Source organism: Hyla sarda, chromosome 8 (assembly GCF_029499605.1).
Source record: "Hyla sarda isolate aHylSar1 chromosome 8, aHylSar1.hap1, whole genome shotgun sequence".
Lineage (NCBI taxonomy): Eukaryota > Metazoa > Chordata > Amphibia > Anura > Hylidae > Hyla > Hyla sarda.
The window spans coordinates 228578202-228597272 of record NC_079196.1 but is presented as its reverse complement, the minus strand read 5'-3'; the positions used below and the strand labels follow the sequence as shown (position 1 = coordinate 228597272).

Genomic DNA, 19071 nt, shown 5'->3' with positions numbered 1-19071 from the left:
GCCAAAAGAAATTAGTTAGAAAAAAGAGACTAACCAAAAAATTGGACTTTTGCTAGTATCGGCGCTTCCCCTCTCAGGTAGTTCCAAGAAGTATATTCCGTGCCCAAGGTAGTTTAAATAAACCACTTCAATTTATTGGAGATTATTGCAGCAGAAATTTTTCGAGTCCAGTCCGGATTCTTCGTCAGGCAATGTATACAAAAGAAACAAAAACAATCACAAACATATTTAAAACCCACAGGATTTTTAGCACCCGGGTGAAAGGTACTGTAGGTCACAAGACCGGAAAAACATCACAAGTTACAGAATACTTTGGTGGTCAGTGTAAACCAGTGTAAAGTTCACCATTGTGGAAATGTTGTATGATGTTCTCACGTTAATTTACAGAAACAAATCTAGAATTACGAGATGAGAGAACTTGTCCAAGAGGAGAAAATACAAGAAGTCCTGATGATCATCAGTACCCATCTCCAGAGAGAGGAAGAACAATAGACTTAGAAGATGTCACAGTCAGGAGAGAACATACAGGTAGGACCTCACCATCACTTCTGCTATCTCTCTATCGTCCTTAGGAAACATGGAAACCTTTACTTCATTTTCCATCATTGAAATTGTGACAATATCTCGGAACTTCTTAACTTGGGTTTTAAAATATTTATTTAATATTATTTATATAAGGTCTTTTTACACAGGTTGATTATTGGGAAAATTAGTGTTCGTAGGAAACCTGATAATTTGAGGAATGAGAAAACTCTAGATCTCTGGCTGATTGCATTGTTTCAGCCGCAAATCCCCCTGTGTAAACAGGTGATGTGCGGCCAACAATGATGACATAAAGGGTCCCATAACTCATCAAGCCTTATCTGCAACTGTCTGACAGGGCCCTTAGTCTGTGATAGTCAGTAATATTCCTGATGGATTAATGTTATTTCTGTTATAAGCAGTGATGGATCAATCATTTCTTATTCACAGAAAATGAATCAACTCCAGTGAAAAAAGACGAAATATCACAAGAAGGTGAAGACCAATGTTGTCCAATTGTCAAACACTACGGTAACTTGTCCAGTAAAACTTTCCTTCCAATTATTTTAGGACAATGTATTAGATGTTAAGGCTTAACCCCTTAAGGACCGGGGGTTTTTCCGTTTTTGCATTTTCGTTTTTTGCTCCTTGCCTTTAAAAAATCATAACTCTTTCAATTTTGCACCTAAAAATCCATATGATGGCTTATTTTTTGCACCACCAATTCTACTTTGTAATGACGTCAGTCATTGTGCCCAAAAATCTACGGTGAAACGGGAAAAAAAATCATTGTGAGACAAAATTGAAAAAAAAAAAACGCCATTTTGTAACTTTTGGGGGCTTCCGTTTCTACGTAGTACATTTTTCGGTAAAAATGACACCTTACCTTTATTCTGTAGGTCCATATGATTAAAATGATACCCTACTTATACAGGTTTGAATTTGTTGCACTTCTGGAAAAAATCATAACTTCATGCAGAAAAATTTATACGTTTAAAATTGTCATCTTCTGACCCCTATAACTTTTTTATTTTTCCGTGTATGGGGCGGTATGAGGGCTCATTTTTTGCGCCGTGATCTGAAGTTTTTAACGGTATCATTTTTGCATTGATAGGACTTATTGATCGCTTTTTATTCATTTTTTCATGATATAAAAAGTGACCAAAAATGCACTATTTTGGACTTTGGAATTTTTTTGCGCGCACGCCATTGACGTGCGGTTTAATTAACGATATATTTTCATAATTCGGACATTTCCGCACGCGGCGATACCATTTATGTTTATTTTTATTTTTATTTACACTGTGTTTTTTCTTTTATGGGAAAAGGGGGGTGATTCAAACTTTTAATAGGGAAGGGGTTAAATGATGTTTATTCACTTTTTTTTTGCACTTTTTTTTTGCAGTGTTATAGGTCCCATAGGGACCTATAACACTGCACACACTGATCTTTTACATTGATCACTGGTTTCTCATAAGAAACCAGTGATCGATGATTCTGCCGCATGACTGCTCATGCCTGGATCTCAGGCACTGAGCAGTCATTCGGCGATCGGACAGCGAGGAGGCAGGTAGGGGCCCTCCCCGCTGTCCTGTCAGCTGTTCGGGATGCCGCGATTTCACCGCGGCTATCCCGAACAGCCCACTGAGCTAGCCGGCATGCTTTCGGTTTCACTTTAGACGCGGCGTTCAACTTTGAACGCCGCGTCTAAAGGGTTAATAGCGCGCGGCACAGCGATCAATGCCGCGCGCTATTAGCCACGGGTACCCGGCCGTTGTTAGAGGCCGGGCCCGAACCGCTATGACGCGGGGCCACGCCGTGGCCCCGCGTTATAGATCGGGAGTGGACACATGACGTTCCAGTACGTCATGTGTCCTTAAGGGGTTAATGTGTACTTGTCAATAAGAAAACATTTTGACATGTCCCCGAGAGAGCACACATACCGACCAATCACAAGAATGCTCTTCTCTCCCCGCTCTGTGTCTATGAGACCAGGACATGTCCTCTCCCCGCTCTGTGTCTATAACACCAGGACATGTCCTCTCCCCGCTCTGTGTCTATAAGATCAGGACATGTCCTCTCCCCGCTCTGTGTCTATGAGACCAGGACATGTCCTCTCCCCGCTCTGTGTCTATAAGACCAGGACATGTCCTCTCCCCGCTCTGTGTCTATGAGACCAGGACATGTCCTCTCCTCGCTCTGTGTCTATAAGACCAGGACATGTCCTCTCCCCGCTCTGTGTCTATGAGACCAGGACATGTCCTCTCCCCGCTCTGTGTCTATGAGACCAGGACATGTCCTCTCCTCGCTCTGTGTCTATAAGACCAGGACATGTCCTCTCCCCGCTCTGTGTCTATGAGACCAGGACATGTCCTCTCCCCGCTCTGTGTCTATAAGACCAGGACATTTCCTCTCCTCGCTCTGTGTCTATGAGACCAAGACATTTCCTCTCCTCGCTCTGTGTCTATAAGACCAGGACATGTCCTCTCCTCGCTCTGTGTCTATGAGACCAAGACATTTTCTCTCCCCGCTCTGTGTCTATGAGACCAGGACATGTCCCCTCCTCGCTCTGTGTCTATGAGACCAGGACATGTCCCCTCCTTGCTCTGTGTCTATAAGACCAGAACATGTCCTCTCCTCGCTCTGTGTCTATGAGACCAGGACATGTCCTCTCCTCGCTCTGTGTCTATGAGACCAGGACACTTCCTCTCCCCGCTCTGTGTCTATAAGACCAGGACATTTCCTCTCCCCACTCTGTGCCTATAAGACCAGGACATGTCCTCTCCCTGCTCTGTGTCTATGAGACCAGGACATGTCCTCTCCTCGCTCTGTGCCTATGAGACCAGGACATGTCCTCTCCCTGCTCTGTGTCTATGAGACCAGGACATGTCCTCTCCTCGCTCTGTGTCTATGAGACCAGGACATGTCCTCTCCCCGCTCTGTGTCTATGAGACCAGGACATGTCCTCTCCTCGCTCTGTGTCTATAAGACCAGGACATGTCCTCTCCTTGCTCTGTGTCTATGAGACCAGGTCATGTCCTCTCCCCCGCTCTGTGTCTATAAGACCAGGACATGTCCTCTCCCCGCTCTGTGTCTATAAGACCTGTCACGTACTGGCAGGACTGGTAGTGGATCCTCTGGACCAGAGAGGCGATGGCGCGGGTTGTACCAGAGGTTACTGGCTTTTACCAGAGCCCACCGCAAGGCGGGATGGTCTTGCTGCGGCGGTAACCACCAGGTCGTATCCTCCAGTAGCAACTGAACCTCTCAGGCAGCTGATAAGGCGTGGTACACAGGGAGCAGGCAGGAGCGTAGTCGGACGTAGCAGAGGTCAGGGCAGGCGGCAAGGGTTCACAGGTGAGTAGGCGGTAGCAACGGGTTCGGCAACAGGCAAGGCAATACACACAATAGGGAACGCTTTCTCAGAGGCACTAGGGCACAAAGATCCGGCAAGAGCAGGAAGGGGCAGGTGCCTTTTATAGGGAAGGCAGGGGAAGTGAGGAACCAGTGCACCAATTACCGGTGCGCTTGCCCTTTAAATTTACCGAAGGCAGCGCGCGCGCGCCCTAGAGAGCGGGCCGCGCATGCCGGGAGGCAGAGAAGGACGGTGCAAGGAGCGGGGAGCCAGGTGAGTGGAGCTCACGGTCAGTGTGATCCAGGGTCAGAAGGCCGAGGGGGCGGACGCTCCGGTCCGGGGATGGGGGACCGGAGCGCACGCCTTAACAAGACCAGGACATGTCCTCTCCTCGCTCTGTGTCTATGAGACCAGGACATGTCCCCTCCTTTTTCTGTGTCTATAAGACCAGGACATGTCCTCTCCCCGCTCTGTGTCTATAAGACCAGGACATGTCCTCTCCCCGCTCTGTGTCTATGAGACCAGGACATGTCTTCTCCTCGCTCTGTGTCTATGAGACCAGGACATGTCCTCTCCCCGCTCTGTGTCCATAAGACCAGGACATGTCCTCTCCCCGCTCTGTGTCTATGAGACCAGGACATGTCCTCTCCCCACTCTGTGTCTATGAGACCAGGACATGTCCCCTCCTTGTTCTGTGTCTATAAGACCAGGACATGTCCTCTCCCCACTCTGTGTCTATGAGACCAGGACATGTCCTCTCCCCGCTCTGTTTCTATGAGACCAGGACATGTCCTCTCCCCACTGTTTCTATGAGACCAGGACATTTCCTCTCCCTGCTCTGTGTCTTTGAGACCAGGACATGTCCTCTCCCCGCTCTGTTTCTATGAGACCAGGACATGTCCTCTCCTTGTTCTGTGTCTATAAGACCAGGACATGTCCTCTCCCCGCTCTGTGTCTTTGAGTCCAGGACATGTCCTCTCCTCGCTCTGTGTCTATGAGACCAGGACATGTCCTCTCCCCGCTCTGTGTCTATGAGACCAGGACATGTCCTCTCCCCTTTCTGTGTCTATAAGGTAAGGACATGTCACTCTCCCCACTGTTTCTATGAGACCAGGACATTTCCTCTCCCCGCTCTGTGTCTTTGAGACCAGGACATGTCCTCTCCCCACTCTGTGTCTATAAGACCAGGACATGTCTTCTCCTCGCTTTGTGTCTTTGAGTCCAGGACATGTCCTCTCCTCGCTCTGTGTCTATGAGACCAGGACATGTCTTCTCCTCGCTCTGTGTCTATAAGACCAGGACATGTCCTCTCCCTGCTCTGTGTCTATGTATGAGTCCAGGACATGTCTTCTCCTCGCTCTGTGTCTATGAGACCAGGACATGTCCTCTCCCCGCTCTGTGTCTATGAGACCAGGACATGTCCTCTCCTCGCTCTGTGTCTATGAGACCAGGACATGTCCTCTCCTCGCTCTGTGTCTATAAGACCAGGTCATGTCCTCTCCCCGCTCTGTGTCTATGAGACCAGGACATGTCCTCTCCCCACTGTTTGTATGAGACCAGGACATTTCCTCTCCCCGCTCTGTGTCTTTGAGACCAGGACATGTCCTCTCCCCGCTCTGTTTCTATGAGACCAGGACATGTCCTCTCCTTGTTCTGTGTCTATAAGACCAGGACATGTCCTCTCCCCGCTCTGTTTCTATGAGACCAGGACATGTCCTCTCCTTGTTCTGTGTCTATAAGACCAGGACATGTCCTCTCCCCGCTCTGTGTCTATGAGACCAGGACATTTCCTCTCTGTTCTGTGTCTATGAGACCAGGACATGTCCTCTCCCCGCTCTGTGTCTATGAGACCAGGACATGTCCTCTCCTCGCTCTGTGTCTATGAGACCAGGACATTTTCTCTCCTCGCTCTGTGTCTATGAAACCAGGACATGTCCTCTCCCCACTGTGTCTATGAGACCAGGACATTTCCTCTCTGCTCTGTGGCTATGAGACCAGGACATTTCCTCTCCGTTCTGTGTCTATGAGACCAGGACATGTCCTCTCCTCGCTCTGTGTCTATGAGACCAGGACATGTCCTCTCCTCGCTCTGTGTCTATGAGACCAGGACATGTCCTCTCCCCACTGTGTCTATGAGACCAGGACATGTCCTCTCCTCGCTCTGTGTCTATGAGACCAGGACATGTCCTCTCCCCACTCTGTGTCTATGAGACCAGGACATGTCCTCTCCTCGCTCTGTGTCTATGAGACCAGGACATTTTCTCTCCTCGCTTTGTGTCTATGAGACCAGGACATGTCCTCTCCTCGCTCTGTGTCTATGAGACCAGGACATTTCCTCTCTGCTCTGTGGCTATGAGACCAAAACATGTCCTCTCTCTGCTCTTAGTTTAGCACACCCGAACATGCTGTCATATAAAGCTCCATCACATACTAGATGAATCTGGTATCTTTATTTACTGTTGGTCATTATGACTTGTCTGGTACGACACCATTTGAGTGAAGTGTAAACCTCACAATCATCTTCAGATTCATTGGGTTGTGGATCAGTGTAAATTTCATATGATGTTTTGACATTAATTTACAGAAACAAATAAAGAAGAATTACGAGATACGAGATTGTGTCCAGAAGAAAAAAGATACAATGATTCCTGATGATCATGGATACACATCTCCAGAAAGAACAAAATCCTCAGAAGATGTCACAGTCAATGGAGAACATACAGGTGGGACCTCACCATCACTTCTGTTATCTCTTATTGTCCATTGTTCTGAAGCGTTATCATTTGAAAAAGATGTGAAAGTTTATTTTATTTCCATCATGCAGGCATTGGAACTCACTAAATAAACTTTTGTAACATTTATTTAATGTGATAATAAAGGTCCTTTTACATGGGGCTATTATAGTGCGGATGAGCGTTCGTAGCCTCAGCATTCATTACATGGTCTAGAACAGTGTTTCTCAAGCGCGGTCCTCAAGTCCCCCCAACAGGTCATGTTTTCAGGATTTTCTTGGTCTTTCACAGGTGATATAATTGTGGTGATACCTGATGCACTGACCAGAATTATATAACCCGTGAAAGACTAAGGCTGGGTTCACATATGTACGGTGTCTAGCACAGTTTCCCTCTGGCGTGCACCGGAGGGAAACTGATGCTTATACTGATCCCATTCATTTGGATGGGACAGTTCACAATCATCCAGCGTCTCAATTTTGATGCAGCTTGATGCATTCCCCTGTCCGTTGCCCAGAAACAATGGACGCCGGATGCCATACAACTGATGACAAGTTGTCATCAGTTGTGGCATCAGTTGCATCGAGATTTAGGCTGCCGGACACCGGACATATGTGAACCCAGCCTAAGGAAATCCTGAAAACATGACCTGTTGGGGGGCACTTGAGAACTGCAATTGTGAAACACTGCTCTAGATTATTCCATTTATTGGCTTTTACTATGGAATTGATTACCGAACAATTGAGTACATGCAGTGAGTATACTAAACCCGCCATACAGTGCTCTGATCTAACCTAACCCACTATACCCAGATAACATATTAAGTGATTCTCTGTTTTATCTTTTCTCAGGTACAAATGTTCTATGTAAACCAACACAAGATGCCCAAAAAATTGTTCCCCCTGCCCCTAATACGCATTTTGTATCTATTGATGTTCAACCAGGACATGATGATTCTTGTGGAATCCTCAAGAAAAAGGTGAGAAATATATATATATATATATATATATATATATATATATATATAATCTGTATCCACTACCAATGAGAGCTCACTGCACTCAGATTTAGTGGTGGTTCTAATGGAGCTGTATACAACAGGCTAAAGTGAGCTCCCCCTAGTGGTGGTTTTAATCCATAAGGATTCTAATAAATGTAATACATTTTAACAATGCTGGACAGTATATAGCATGTGTTATCTTGGCTGTATTGTTATGCAAATAGAATAATGCATAGCCATTAGAATTAGTTAACCGAGAAGCAAATCTCTGTATCCCCTGGGAAGAAGATGACTGGTGCCACAGAACATACAGGTGTTTTTTTTCCCCATAGCATGCCTGCCTCCTCCCTTCCTCCCATCCTACATGATTGGTGTACAGGGCTTGGCTTCCATCACTGTGCCTTTGTCAATCAGTTGAAGCAGAGAGGGGTGGAGGGAGGAGGCAGGCATGCCGAGGCCTGGCACAATCTCTTGACACTTGTATTCTGAGCATGACCTGCAGCTGCCAATTTAAAAAAAAAAATCTACATTTTTTAGAATTTTTAACATTAGCAAAACATGATGCAAAATTGGGTATTGTTTTAATTGTGCCGACCTAAGGTATCAAGATAACCTGTTGGTTTGCCTGCACCATGTCCACTCTCTGCTCTTTATAAAACCAAGATATTCTGTAGGCCAAAAGAAATTAGTTAGAAAAAAGATACTAACCTAAAAATTGGACTTTTGCTAGTATCGGCGCTTCCCCTCTCAGGTAGTTCAAGAAGTATATTCCGTGCCCGAGGTAGTTTAAATAAACCACTTCAATTTATTGGCGATTATTGCAGCAGAAATTTTTCGAGTCCAGTCCGAATTCTTTGTCAGGCAATGTATACAAAAGAAACAAAACAATCGCAAACATATTTAAAACCCACAGGATTTTTAGCACCCGGGTGAAAGGTACTGTAGGTCACAAGACCGGAAAAACATCACAAGTTACAGAATACTTCGAAATAATTACTTGTCAATTAATAAAAATGTGACGACTTAAATGAACATAGAATGTTTTTGACATCCATAAAAATGTAGCTTGCACTATGTGTAAGGCTGGGTGCACACTATGTTTCCACTATACGGGGGACAGAATCCAGCTGGGGGTGGGGGGGGGGGGAGTGAAAACTGTGCGCTCCCATATCCCAGCAGGACCCGGTCCGTATCTCATTCATTTGAATGAACCAACCAAAGAGAGATAGTGACTCCAGTCGGGTCATTTTTGCCCCGTATCTGGTTTTGTGACCTGACCTAAAACCGCAGTATACCATGGTTTAAAGGGGACCTCTCATCAAATAAACTTTTGATATATTTTAGATTAATGAATGTTGAATAACTTTCCAATAGCATGTTAATGAAAAATATGCTTCTTTCTATTGTATTTTTCCCGATCAGTCCTGTCAGCAAGCATTTCTGACTCATGCTGGAGTCCTAAACACTTAGAGCTGCCAGCCTGCTTTGTTCACAGCCAAACAGGCTGTGAACAAAGCAGGCTGGCAGCTCCGAGTGTTCTCCTTTGTGAACAAAGAAGACTGGCAGCTCGTAGTGTTTAGGACTCCAGCATGAGTCTGAAATGCTTGCTGCCAGGACTGGTAGGGAGACCCCTAGTGGTCATTTCTTCAAAGTGGAAAATTAAATAGAAAGAAGCAGATTTTTTAATAACATGCAATTGTAAAGTTATTCTGCGTACATTAATCTATAATATATCAAAAGTTTTTTTGATGAGAGGTACCTTTTAAGGTCCGGTCAGAAAACCCGAAACGGGGCAAAAATGAGCCGAACAGAGTCACAATCTGACTTTGGTCGATTCATTCACATGAGATACGGGCCAGGTCCAGCTGGGATACGGGAGCGCTGGATTTCACTTTCCCCAGCAGGATCTGGTCCCCGTATAAACAAAACATAGTGTAAACCCAGCCTAATCAATACAAATAATTAGAGTCAGAGGAATAAAGAGTTAAAAAGGTGCCATGCCTAGATACACAACCAGCGGGTATGCGCTAGGATTTTATGATTGAAGCCGTGACTCTGGTGGAGGGATTAATGGCAGCAGCTGTCAACACTAACAACAACTGGCGACTTCTCAAAGGTCACCTAATTGACCCTCAGCTATACCTCATTAGTGTTAATGGGCTAAGAGTAGAGAGAACTGATGATGACTAGAAGTCCCAGCATGTCCAGGGATGGCAGTACCAGGGATTTAAGAGCAGAGAATGCTGTAAACACAGAAGGTATTATACTAGTGAAGGCTTTGAAATGATATAAATATATGTATAACAACATACAGAGATATATGTTTAAAGGGGTACTCCGGTGGAAAACATTTATTTTATTTTTTTTAAATCAACTGGTGCTTTAAAGTTAAACAGATTTGTAAATGACTTCTATAAAAAAATATTTTTAGCTGCTGTATTCTACAGAGGAAATCCTTTTCTTTTTTCATTTCTTTTTTGTCTTGTCCACAGTGCTCTCTGCTGACACCTGATGCCCGTATCAGGAACTGTCCAGAGCAGGAGAAAATCCCCATAGCAAACTTATGCTGCTCTGGACAGTTCCTGACACGGGCATCAGGTGTCAGCAGAGAGCACTGTGGACAAGACAAAATTCAGAAAGAAAATAATTTCCTCTGTAGCATACAACTGCTAAAAAGTACTGGAAGGGAAAATATTTTTTAATAGAAGTCATTTACAAATCTGTTTAACTTTCTGGCACCAGTTGATTTAAAAAAAAAAAAAAAAAAAAACGTTTTCCACCGGAGTACCCCTTTAAGTTAGGTCATAGTACAATCCACATATGTCCAAAAAGATGAGACTAATATTCCATATTAAAGATATATATATATATATGAATGATAATTTAAGACCATATTGTGAGGGTAAAACTAGCATTGCATATACTAAAATAGACCATTACAATCTTAGAATAACTTACAATGCCTATAAATACAGTTGAATGACTTACCGAAAAATACTTAAAGTGGTACTCTGCCCCTAGACATCTTATATTGTGGGGGACCCCCACGATCTCCCTGCTGCACCCGGCGTTCGTTTACAGCGCCAGGTAGAGCTCCGAAGGCTTGTGATGTCATGGCCACGCCCCCTCAATGCAAGTCTATGGGAGGGGGCGTATTGGCTGTCACGCCCCCTCCCATAGACTTGCATTGAGGGGGCGTGGCCGTGACATCACGAGCCTCCGCCCCTCATTGCCAGTCATTCGGCACTGAGCGAAGTTCAGCCAAGATTGTGGGGGGTCCCCAGTGCCGGGACCCCTACAATCAGACATCTTATCCTCTATTCTTTGTATAGGGGATGAGATGTCTAGGGGCGGAGAACCCCTTTATTGCACGAATAGATGAATAAATAGTTGTCCGACATACAGGATTCATATCTCCTGAAAATGATCAGCTGATCTTGTATCTTTTTCTTTCTAATTGTTATTTATAGATTTTATATTCTTGCTCCTATTTTGTGTTTTTACTTTATTTTATTATATTCAAAAAAGGCTCCAGCGATCAGATATTTGTTGTATTTTGTTATATTCCGGATTAGCTCTTTTGATTTGATAAAATGGATTCAATGATTTAAATATTAGTTTCTACTCTTCATTGAGTCCTCTCGGGGAAATAGTAGAGATATAGACTTACCGTATTTTTCGCCCTATAAGACGCACCGGCGTATAAGACGCACCCAATTTATATTTGTAAAATCTAAAAAAAATAAAGATTTTGAACCCAATAGTGGTCTTCAACCTGCGGACCTCCCAGATGTTGCAAAACTACAACTCCCAGCATGCCCGGACAGCCAACGGCTGTCCGGGAATGCTGGGAGTTGTAGTTTTGCAACATCTGGAGGTCCGCAGATTGAATACCACTGCATAGGAGGTAATACTCACGTGTCCCCGCCGCTCCGGACCCGTCACCGCTGCCCTGGATGTCGCTCCATCTCTGTCCCCGTCGCTCCGGAACGTCTCTGCTGCTGGCCGGGTATCCTCGCTCTCCGTCGCCGCCATCACGTTGTTACGCACGCCGACGCACGTACGCGACGACGTGATGAGGAGGAAGGAGAGCGCCGGCCATACAGGGGATCCCTGAACGGAGAAGACACCGAGGAGGCAGGTAAGGTCCCCCCCGGTGTCCTGTAAGCACTATCCTGGCTATTCAGTCGGGCTGTTCGGGACCGCCGCGGTGAAATCGCTGAACAGCCGGGTTAGTGTCACTTTCGCTTCAGACGCGGCAGTCAGCTTTGATCGCCACGTCTGAAGGGTTAATACAGGGCATCACCGCGATCGGTGATGTCCTGTATTAGCCGCGGGTCCCGACCGTTGATGGCCGCAGGGACCGCCGCGATTGGGGTGTATTCGCCGTATAAGATGCACCGACTTTTTCCCCCCAGTTTTGGGGATGAAAAAGTGCGTCTTATACGGCGAAAAATACGGTACATTATGGGTCCGTCCTGGTCACATGACAACATTTTCCCATCTCGTTCTCTCGATCGGTCAGGGGCTGACCGTACTCATTTAAAGCCTTTAGTTGGTCACCCAGAATGCCATTACCTTTATTACAGCTCATTGACCATGAACAATGTATTCCACCTGATTGGTCCGATTTCTATCTCGTAGAACCAATCTGCTTTCGTATCATACATATTGGTGGAGATTTATCAAAACCTGTGCAGAGAAACACTTGTCCAGTTGCCCATAGCAACCAATCAGATCGCTGCTATCAGTCGAAGTTGAAAGCAGCAATCTGATTGGTTGCTATGGGCAACTGGACAACTGTTTCTCTGCACAGGTTTTGATAAATCTCCACCATAAAGAATAATGTGTATGACTGTTAAAGGGGTACTCCGGCCCTGAGACATCTTATCCCCTATCCAAAGGATAGTGGATAAGATGTCTCACCACGCCGCAGGGGACCCCCGCAATCTTGTATTCGCCACCCACCTGTTTGAGCAGCACGCTGCAGTGCCAGCTCACAAACAGCCGGGTGGCGACCATGGGGCCGGAGTATCGTGATGTCACGACTCGGCCCCCGTGTGACGTCACCCCCCGCCCCCACTATGTAAGTCTATGGGAGGGGGCGTGACGGGCTGAGTCGTGACATCACGATGCTCCGATACTCCGACCCTGTGGTCGCCAACTGGCTGTTTGTGAGCTGGCACCGCGGCATGCTGCTCAAACAGGTGGGTGGCAAATACAAGATTGCGGGGGTCCCCAACGGCGGGACCCCCATGGTGAGACATCTTATCCCCTATCCTTTGCATAGGGGATAAGATGTCTAGGGCAGAGTACCCCTTTAAATGACTATGGGGCTATTACACACTATTTCCTTTACTTCTTAGCTGAGATTTAGTCATTTTGTATAACAGGCTCATTGCCTGAGGCTGCACCACTGACATATTCTGATGGCTACAGGTCATGTCGTGTGATTTCTGTTGTGGGCAGTGATGTCAGGAAAACATTCTGTGAATGTAAATCAATAGATACATGAATGTCCCCATGTATACAGTCAGAAGTGCCACTATTCAGGCCGGCAGCATGTAGACATCGATGTGGACAGAGAGTTAGATCTACATGGAGTCTCCATGACAACGCTACATCTGACACGTTTAACAGGTTATCTCAGTGGTGCAGCCTCAGACTGCTGTAAGGTCAAGTAAGTAGAATTTGTCCTAGAGATAATACATTGAATTTGTCATTTTTATAAATAGCTATGCCCTTACTTAGATTTATTTTTATTAATTCAATATCTTTTTTTAATTTTTGCTTTTTCAAGAATCATCACAAAGAACTCTTCTTCAGAAGTTAATGGCTCTGGATGTCTCGGCCAGAAATACTCTTCAAGAAAATGGGGAGATTGAAGATGCATTTTGGGATTCAGATGAAGAAGAATGCAAAAAGAGTGACATGCGGTCATCGGCGCCCTTTAACCCTCTAGATGTTCTGTGTGGCCTCCTGCATCGTTCAGATATGATTTTACGACAGCAGATTGTTTATAAAATGTCCATGTGCCAATTTGCTGTCCCTCTGCTTCTCTCTTCACCTGTCGAACAAGACTTCACCTTCATGTTGTGGTCAATGAGAGATATTGTGAAGAGATGGAGACCTCACTGTTTGATCAAGAGTAGAGATTATAAGGAAGACAATATAGTCAATGTCCCCATGCCCATATTCTCTTTTGTTAGACTTGGTTCTTGCAACATTTCTAAATCTCGATATCTGAACCAAGTCTTAAGTCCATCTCAACAGAACCATAACTTCTTTGTGCATGGAGACCTGCCTGGTGGGAATATTCCTAGGAAACACTCTGAGGGACTTGTGGAAATATTTTGGTATCTTCCAACTGGAAATGAACACTTAGATGTTTTTCCCGATCCCATTGCTGTTATGAATCTACGAGGAGACCTTGAGTCCAATCAGGAACAGTTCAGGTTCCTAAGAAGCGTATCATCCGGTATGTTTATATTTATTGAGGACATTAACAAGAACCAGCACAACCTGCTATCAAGTTTACAGAAGGAGGCAAATGTTTTCTTCATTCTAAATATAAGAGAAGGAGACATAAATGCTGACAACATGAAATCTCTCATCGAAGTTCTCCCAAGACAAAATACTTTAGTTAAGAATAAACGCCTCAATGACTCCAACGTGGTAAAGAGAATACGATCAGCAATGAAAGAGATACTTCCAAAAGTTAAAGAAACATTTAATCTAGAGGAAATTGCAAAGGAAGCCACAAAACGCAATATCCATGTTGATGAGAATTCCCCAGAATGCCAAGAAACTAAAGCAAAAGCCAAAGAAATTACAGATGAAATAAAAGATATAAATCAATATAAGGAGGAAACAATGAAACTACAGGGAAAGTTCTGGAAACAGATATCTAAAATAGAGAAGGAAATATGTAGAATGAGAGAATTAGGTGACCGGGATGTGGAAGAATATAAATCTGAGCTCCAGGCAAAACTAGTGAAACTCCAAGAGCTGCAGGGGAGGCACAGTCTGACACGGGGCATGGGGAAATTCCGAGAAGCATTGATGATGTCTTCTTTATTGAAAAGGAAATTATTTCTGAAATGGCTGAAAATACTTCTGGACACAGAAGGAAGACATCATCTCAGAGAATTACAGAACAAATACAAACTTAAATGCAGAAGTTCATCAACAACTGAACATGATCTCCAAAAAATCGACCAGAAAATAGCAGATAGTTCATTGGGTGTAGAACATTTTATACGTGAGTTGGGACAGTTTTATGAAATACACTTGAAAAAAGAAGGAAAGCTCATTGATTTGCCAGGAATAGCTGCTGACGTCTTGTTGGATGGGTTCCCATTGGAGCTGATTGATGGAGATGCCTCCAATATTCCCTTACAGTGGATAACTGATGTCCTGACTGAGCTGGATAAGAAGACCGGAGGACAATGTAGGGTGAGAGTGATAACTGTGCTGGGAGTGCAGAGTACCGGGAAGTCCACCCTTCTGAACACCATGTTTGGTCTACAGTTCCCTGTGGCCAGTGGACGATGCACACGAGGAGCCTTCATGACTCTTATTAATGCAAATACCTTTGAAGAAGAACTTAGTTGTGACTTCATTCTAGTCATTGACACTGAAGGACTGAAGTCCTTGGATCTGGCTTCTCTGGAGAACAGTTATGAACACGACAATGAATTGGCCACAGTTGTAGTTGGATTAAGTGACATCACCATAGTCAACATGGCCATGGAAAATGTAGAAGAAATGAAAGATATTTTACAGATTGTGGTCCATGCGTTTCTTAGAATGAAAGGAATAGGCAAGAAATCCAGCTGCCAGTTTGTTCACCAAAATGTGAGTGATGTGTCCGCTCATGTGAAGAACAGGAACGCCAGACAGAAATTTCTGGAACAGTTGAGTGAAATGGCAAAAGTAGCAGCTAGAATGGAGAAAAGAAGTGATGTGAATCATTTTTCAGACATTATCTCTTGTGATATTGAAAGAGATTCTTGGTACATTCCTGGGTTATGGTATGGGATACCACCTATGGCCTCTGTAAACACTGGGTACAGTGAAACGGTTAGTGAGCTGAAACAATCGACACTCAGATCCTTACAGTCAATGGCCAGAAAACCTCCAAATATTAGAGAATTTACAGAATGGATAAAAAGTCTGTGGGATGCGGTAAAACATGAGAAATTTGTCTTCAGCTTTAGAAACCATTTGGTCAGTGAGGCCTATAACCAGCTCTGTCTTCACTATGCAGATTGGGAATGGACATTTCAGAAAAACATTCACAGATGGATGATGGAGACAGAAACTTTCATCTATAATTTACCCTATGAGAAAATAAGTGCAGATTTATGGAACAAACTCCAAAATGATATGTATCAGCTATTAGACAAGGAGGAGACAGCCATGGAACGATGTCTGGAGGAATATTTTGAGAATGATTTTGAGAATGCTCATCTTCTGGAGATGTTTCGAGAAGACTTTATCAGAAGTGTGAAGTATCTCAGGAAACAACTTGAAAATGTTCTTCATGATAAGTGTGAGAAGACTATTCGTATCCAGAAAGATAAATCCCAGATTCAAGCCATGCAGGCCCAATATATTGACATAATGGAAGAAAGAATAGCAGAAATGATGATGGAAAGAAGGAAAAATGCTGAATATGTGGGGAACAGTGATACTCTGAATGAAGAATTTGAGGCGATGTGGGATAAAACTCTTTCCACTTTACGACTAAGTAAACTAGAAACACGCCATGTTGGCCGTGAAATAATTCCACACTTAAAAAGGAACATGGATTGTGATGATGGTGTGATCATGGAGTGGCTCCATAACCTCAACAAATATAAGGATAGCAACTTTGATCTGAAAAACAAGGATCATTCTAGCTATTCTCCTGAAGACATCAAGCATTTGAATGAACTTACCACCTCCTTAATTCACGAATGTAACAAACATGTTGAAGAAGTTACTGGCACCAAAGAAGACTTTAATGCCTTGTATGCTGAGGAGTTGCTGTCATTGATCGATAAAAGACTGAGGAGACGAAACTTCCAATATCCTAACATTACGAAACTCTTTGAGTTAGATCTTAAACTTCACATCTTTGGAAGTGCAGCCTTTAAATTCCAGAAGATGCATGAGGACTTTGTACAAAAAAATGATCCAAGGACCTGCCTGGAGACGCTGAAGCCTCACTACTACTCTGTCTTCAAAAACATGTATGAAAAAAGGGACGACTGTCGAAGGAAAGCCAAACAATTCTGTGAACTATGTGTGAAGCCGGCCATCACTGATCACATCAACAAGTGTCTCGGTAAGGAGATAATAGATGACGTCCTACAGACCGGTGGCCCAGAAGAATTCAAGAGTCGGAAACATTTACAGCTAGTGATTCTCGAAAAGTTGCTGAAGGAAAACTCTTGGGATCAGTATATAGATTATATCAATGATTATGAGAGTTTTCTCAAAAGTTGGATCTCAACCTACATTGCCGAACATTACAAAAGACGTATCCAAGTTCTACAAGTAAGAACCCTCCATTCTGTAATGGCCAAAGTGCAACAAACCCTCACTCATCCAACACTTATCTCTTCCAGAAACCTTAACGAGTTTTTAGTGAAGTTTTGTCATATTTTAGACAAAGATCTTGTCATTTCCAAGTCCGACATGAAAGTTGTCTTGTTCCAGAGTAATCTGAATGTCAAATCGTTTGCCGAGGATGTTGAGTTGTATCTTGGTTATGTACAAGATGAAATCCAGCTGCAGATGAACTCAATGAGTATAAAGTCAATACTTTCACAGCTGACATTGAAGCCTCAGGAGGAGCTCTTCAAGAAGCTCATTGGATGTGGGCAGCAGTGTCCATTCTGTAAAGCCCCCTGTGAAGCTGGAGGAGCTGACCACAAGGAGCACTTTACTTCTCTTCACCGACCTCAGGGACTTGGGCAACATACAGATGAGCCGACCAATGTTCTGGACCATTCTATATGTTCTACAAATGTCATCTCAAATAAGAGTTTTAGCAATAAGGACACAACTTGGAAGCCTCATCCTTACAAGGATTACAGGTCCCATTACCCAGACTGGGCCATCTATCCCGACATGGCTGCCAATGCCTCAAACTACTGGAAGTTTGTCTTAATAGAGTTTAATGAGTCATTTGCCAAACATTATGGAACAAACCCAGCAAAAATCCCAGAAGACTGGTACAAAATAACTCGCCATGAAGCTATAACCAGCCTGAAGGTAACTTTGCAATGATCTGAGTCACCTTCAGCGGTAATCGCTACTCTGCAATTATATATCTGTCCTGTAATCATCCTGCCGGCACTATATATAAAGCCACCGCTCTAATAGATACATATGTTCTCACCAGGATGAAATATGGCAGCCAAGTCAGGTCTTTTCTTTTTTCGAACAAAGTGAAGGACGATAAAGTAGGAGAGCAAAAAATACCCCCCAAAACACTTTATTATAAAATGTCTCTACTTCTTTTTCCTGATTATCTTATAATTTGTCCTACTTGGGTTATATGTCAAAAATTATTTACATGACAAAGTGCTCGGGGTGACAGTAAAAAAAAAAAAATGCTCATCTGTCGCTGATACCCTGCCGTGCTAGTATTGCTGCTCAGAGCTTTCTGTTCCCCATGCCGACTCAGTACCGCTGAGTCAAAAAATGGCCACTGAGGGCACATCTTGTGTGCCGAGATGTAGAACAAAAAAAGCTCAGAACATTTGGACCAGCACCATCTGAAAGGCACCAACGGTGCCTTTCCGATGGTGCTGGTCCCAATGTTCTGAGATCCCACCCTGTTTCCTTCCACCCTAAGCACTGGGTAACCCTAAAATTATGATAAATAGTAATGACCAGTAATACCTTTTACCTATACAACCAGATTTGCCATGATTATATGTGTACATTATGATTAAACTGAGTTTTATCTGGGTGAACGTGTGGAATCTTCTCCTTCTTGTTCTCCTGGAAGTTAACGTGTGGTGTCCACTTGGGATTTACCCCCATTTTTACTCCTAGAATTTATTAGGCCCCTTTCACACTACAGTTAGTACACGGCAGTGTGATGGCCGCTGGGAGAACCGGGCCGAATAACGGAAGAAAAATAACAGCCTGTGCTGACTCTAGTAAATGGGAGACGCCGGGACCAGTTGTTTGCCATTGCTCCCCGTTATGAGAACGGTCGTTAATGGAAAAAAAGAAAGAGACTTTGACGGCCATACTCAGCGGGGAGCAATGGCAGTGTGAAAGGGGATTTACTTAGATGGTGACTTCTAACTGAGGATGACGCTGGTCACAGTGAAGTCCACATCACGATCTGGTCTTACGCACAGTTCAGACAAGAAGTCGTCGACCAACATTCATGAGAATCATCTACAGGGATGAATAGTGGAGAAACATGAACACATTTTTACAGTAAAGTGTATTAT

The 19071-nt window shown here is 44.1% G+C and overlaps 1 protein-coding gene and 1 long non-coding RNA gene across 6 annotated transcripts in view; one reads left to right on the top strand and one right to left on the bottom strand.

The window, feature by feature from the left end:
- LOC130283998 (uncharacterized) overlaps positions 1-12289 on the bottom strand; it is a 38453-nt gene extending 26164 nt beyond the window's left edge. Inside the window, exons 1-2 of the long non-coding RNA XR_008846897.1 lie at positions 12188-12289; positions 8318-8461 (exon numbers count right to left, since the gene is read on the bottom strand). This is a non-coding gene — a long non-coding RNA (uncharacterized LOC130283998). The remainder of the gene's footprint in view (positions 1-8317; positions 8462-12187) is intronic.
- Positions 1-18697, top strand: part of LOC130283981 (up-regulator of cell proliferation-like) — a 50973-nt gene extending 32276 nt beyond the window's left edge. For 4 of the 5 annotated variants that reach the window (XM_056533828.1, XM_056533831.1, XM_056533830.1 and 1 more), the window contains one exon: positions 13410-18697. In XM_056533828.1, the coding sequence (XP_056389803.1) occupies positions 13410-17887 (4478 nt within the window). In that variant the 3' untranslated portion in view covers positions 17888-18697. Of the gene's footprint in view, positions 1-13030; positions 13290-13409 lie in introns of those variants that run through there. The other variant, XM_056533833.1, reaches the window with a different exon arrangement.
- The last annotated feature ends 374 nt before the right edge of the window (positions 18698-19071 follow it).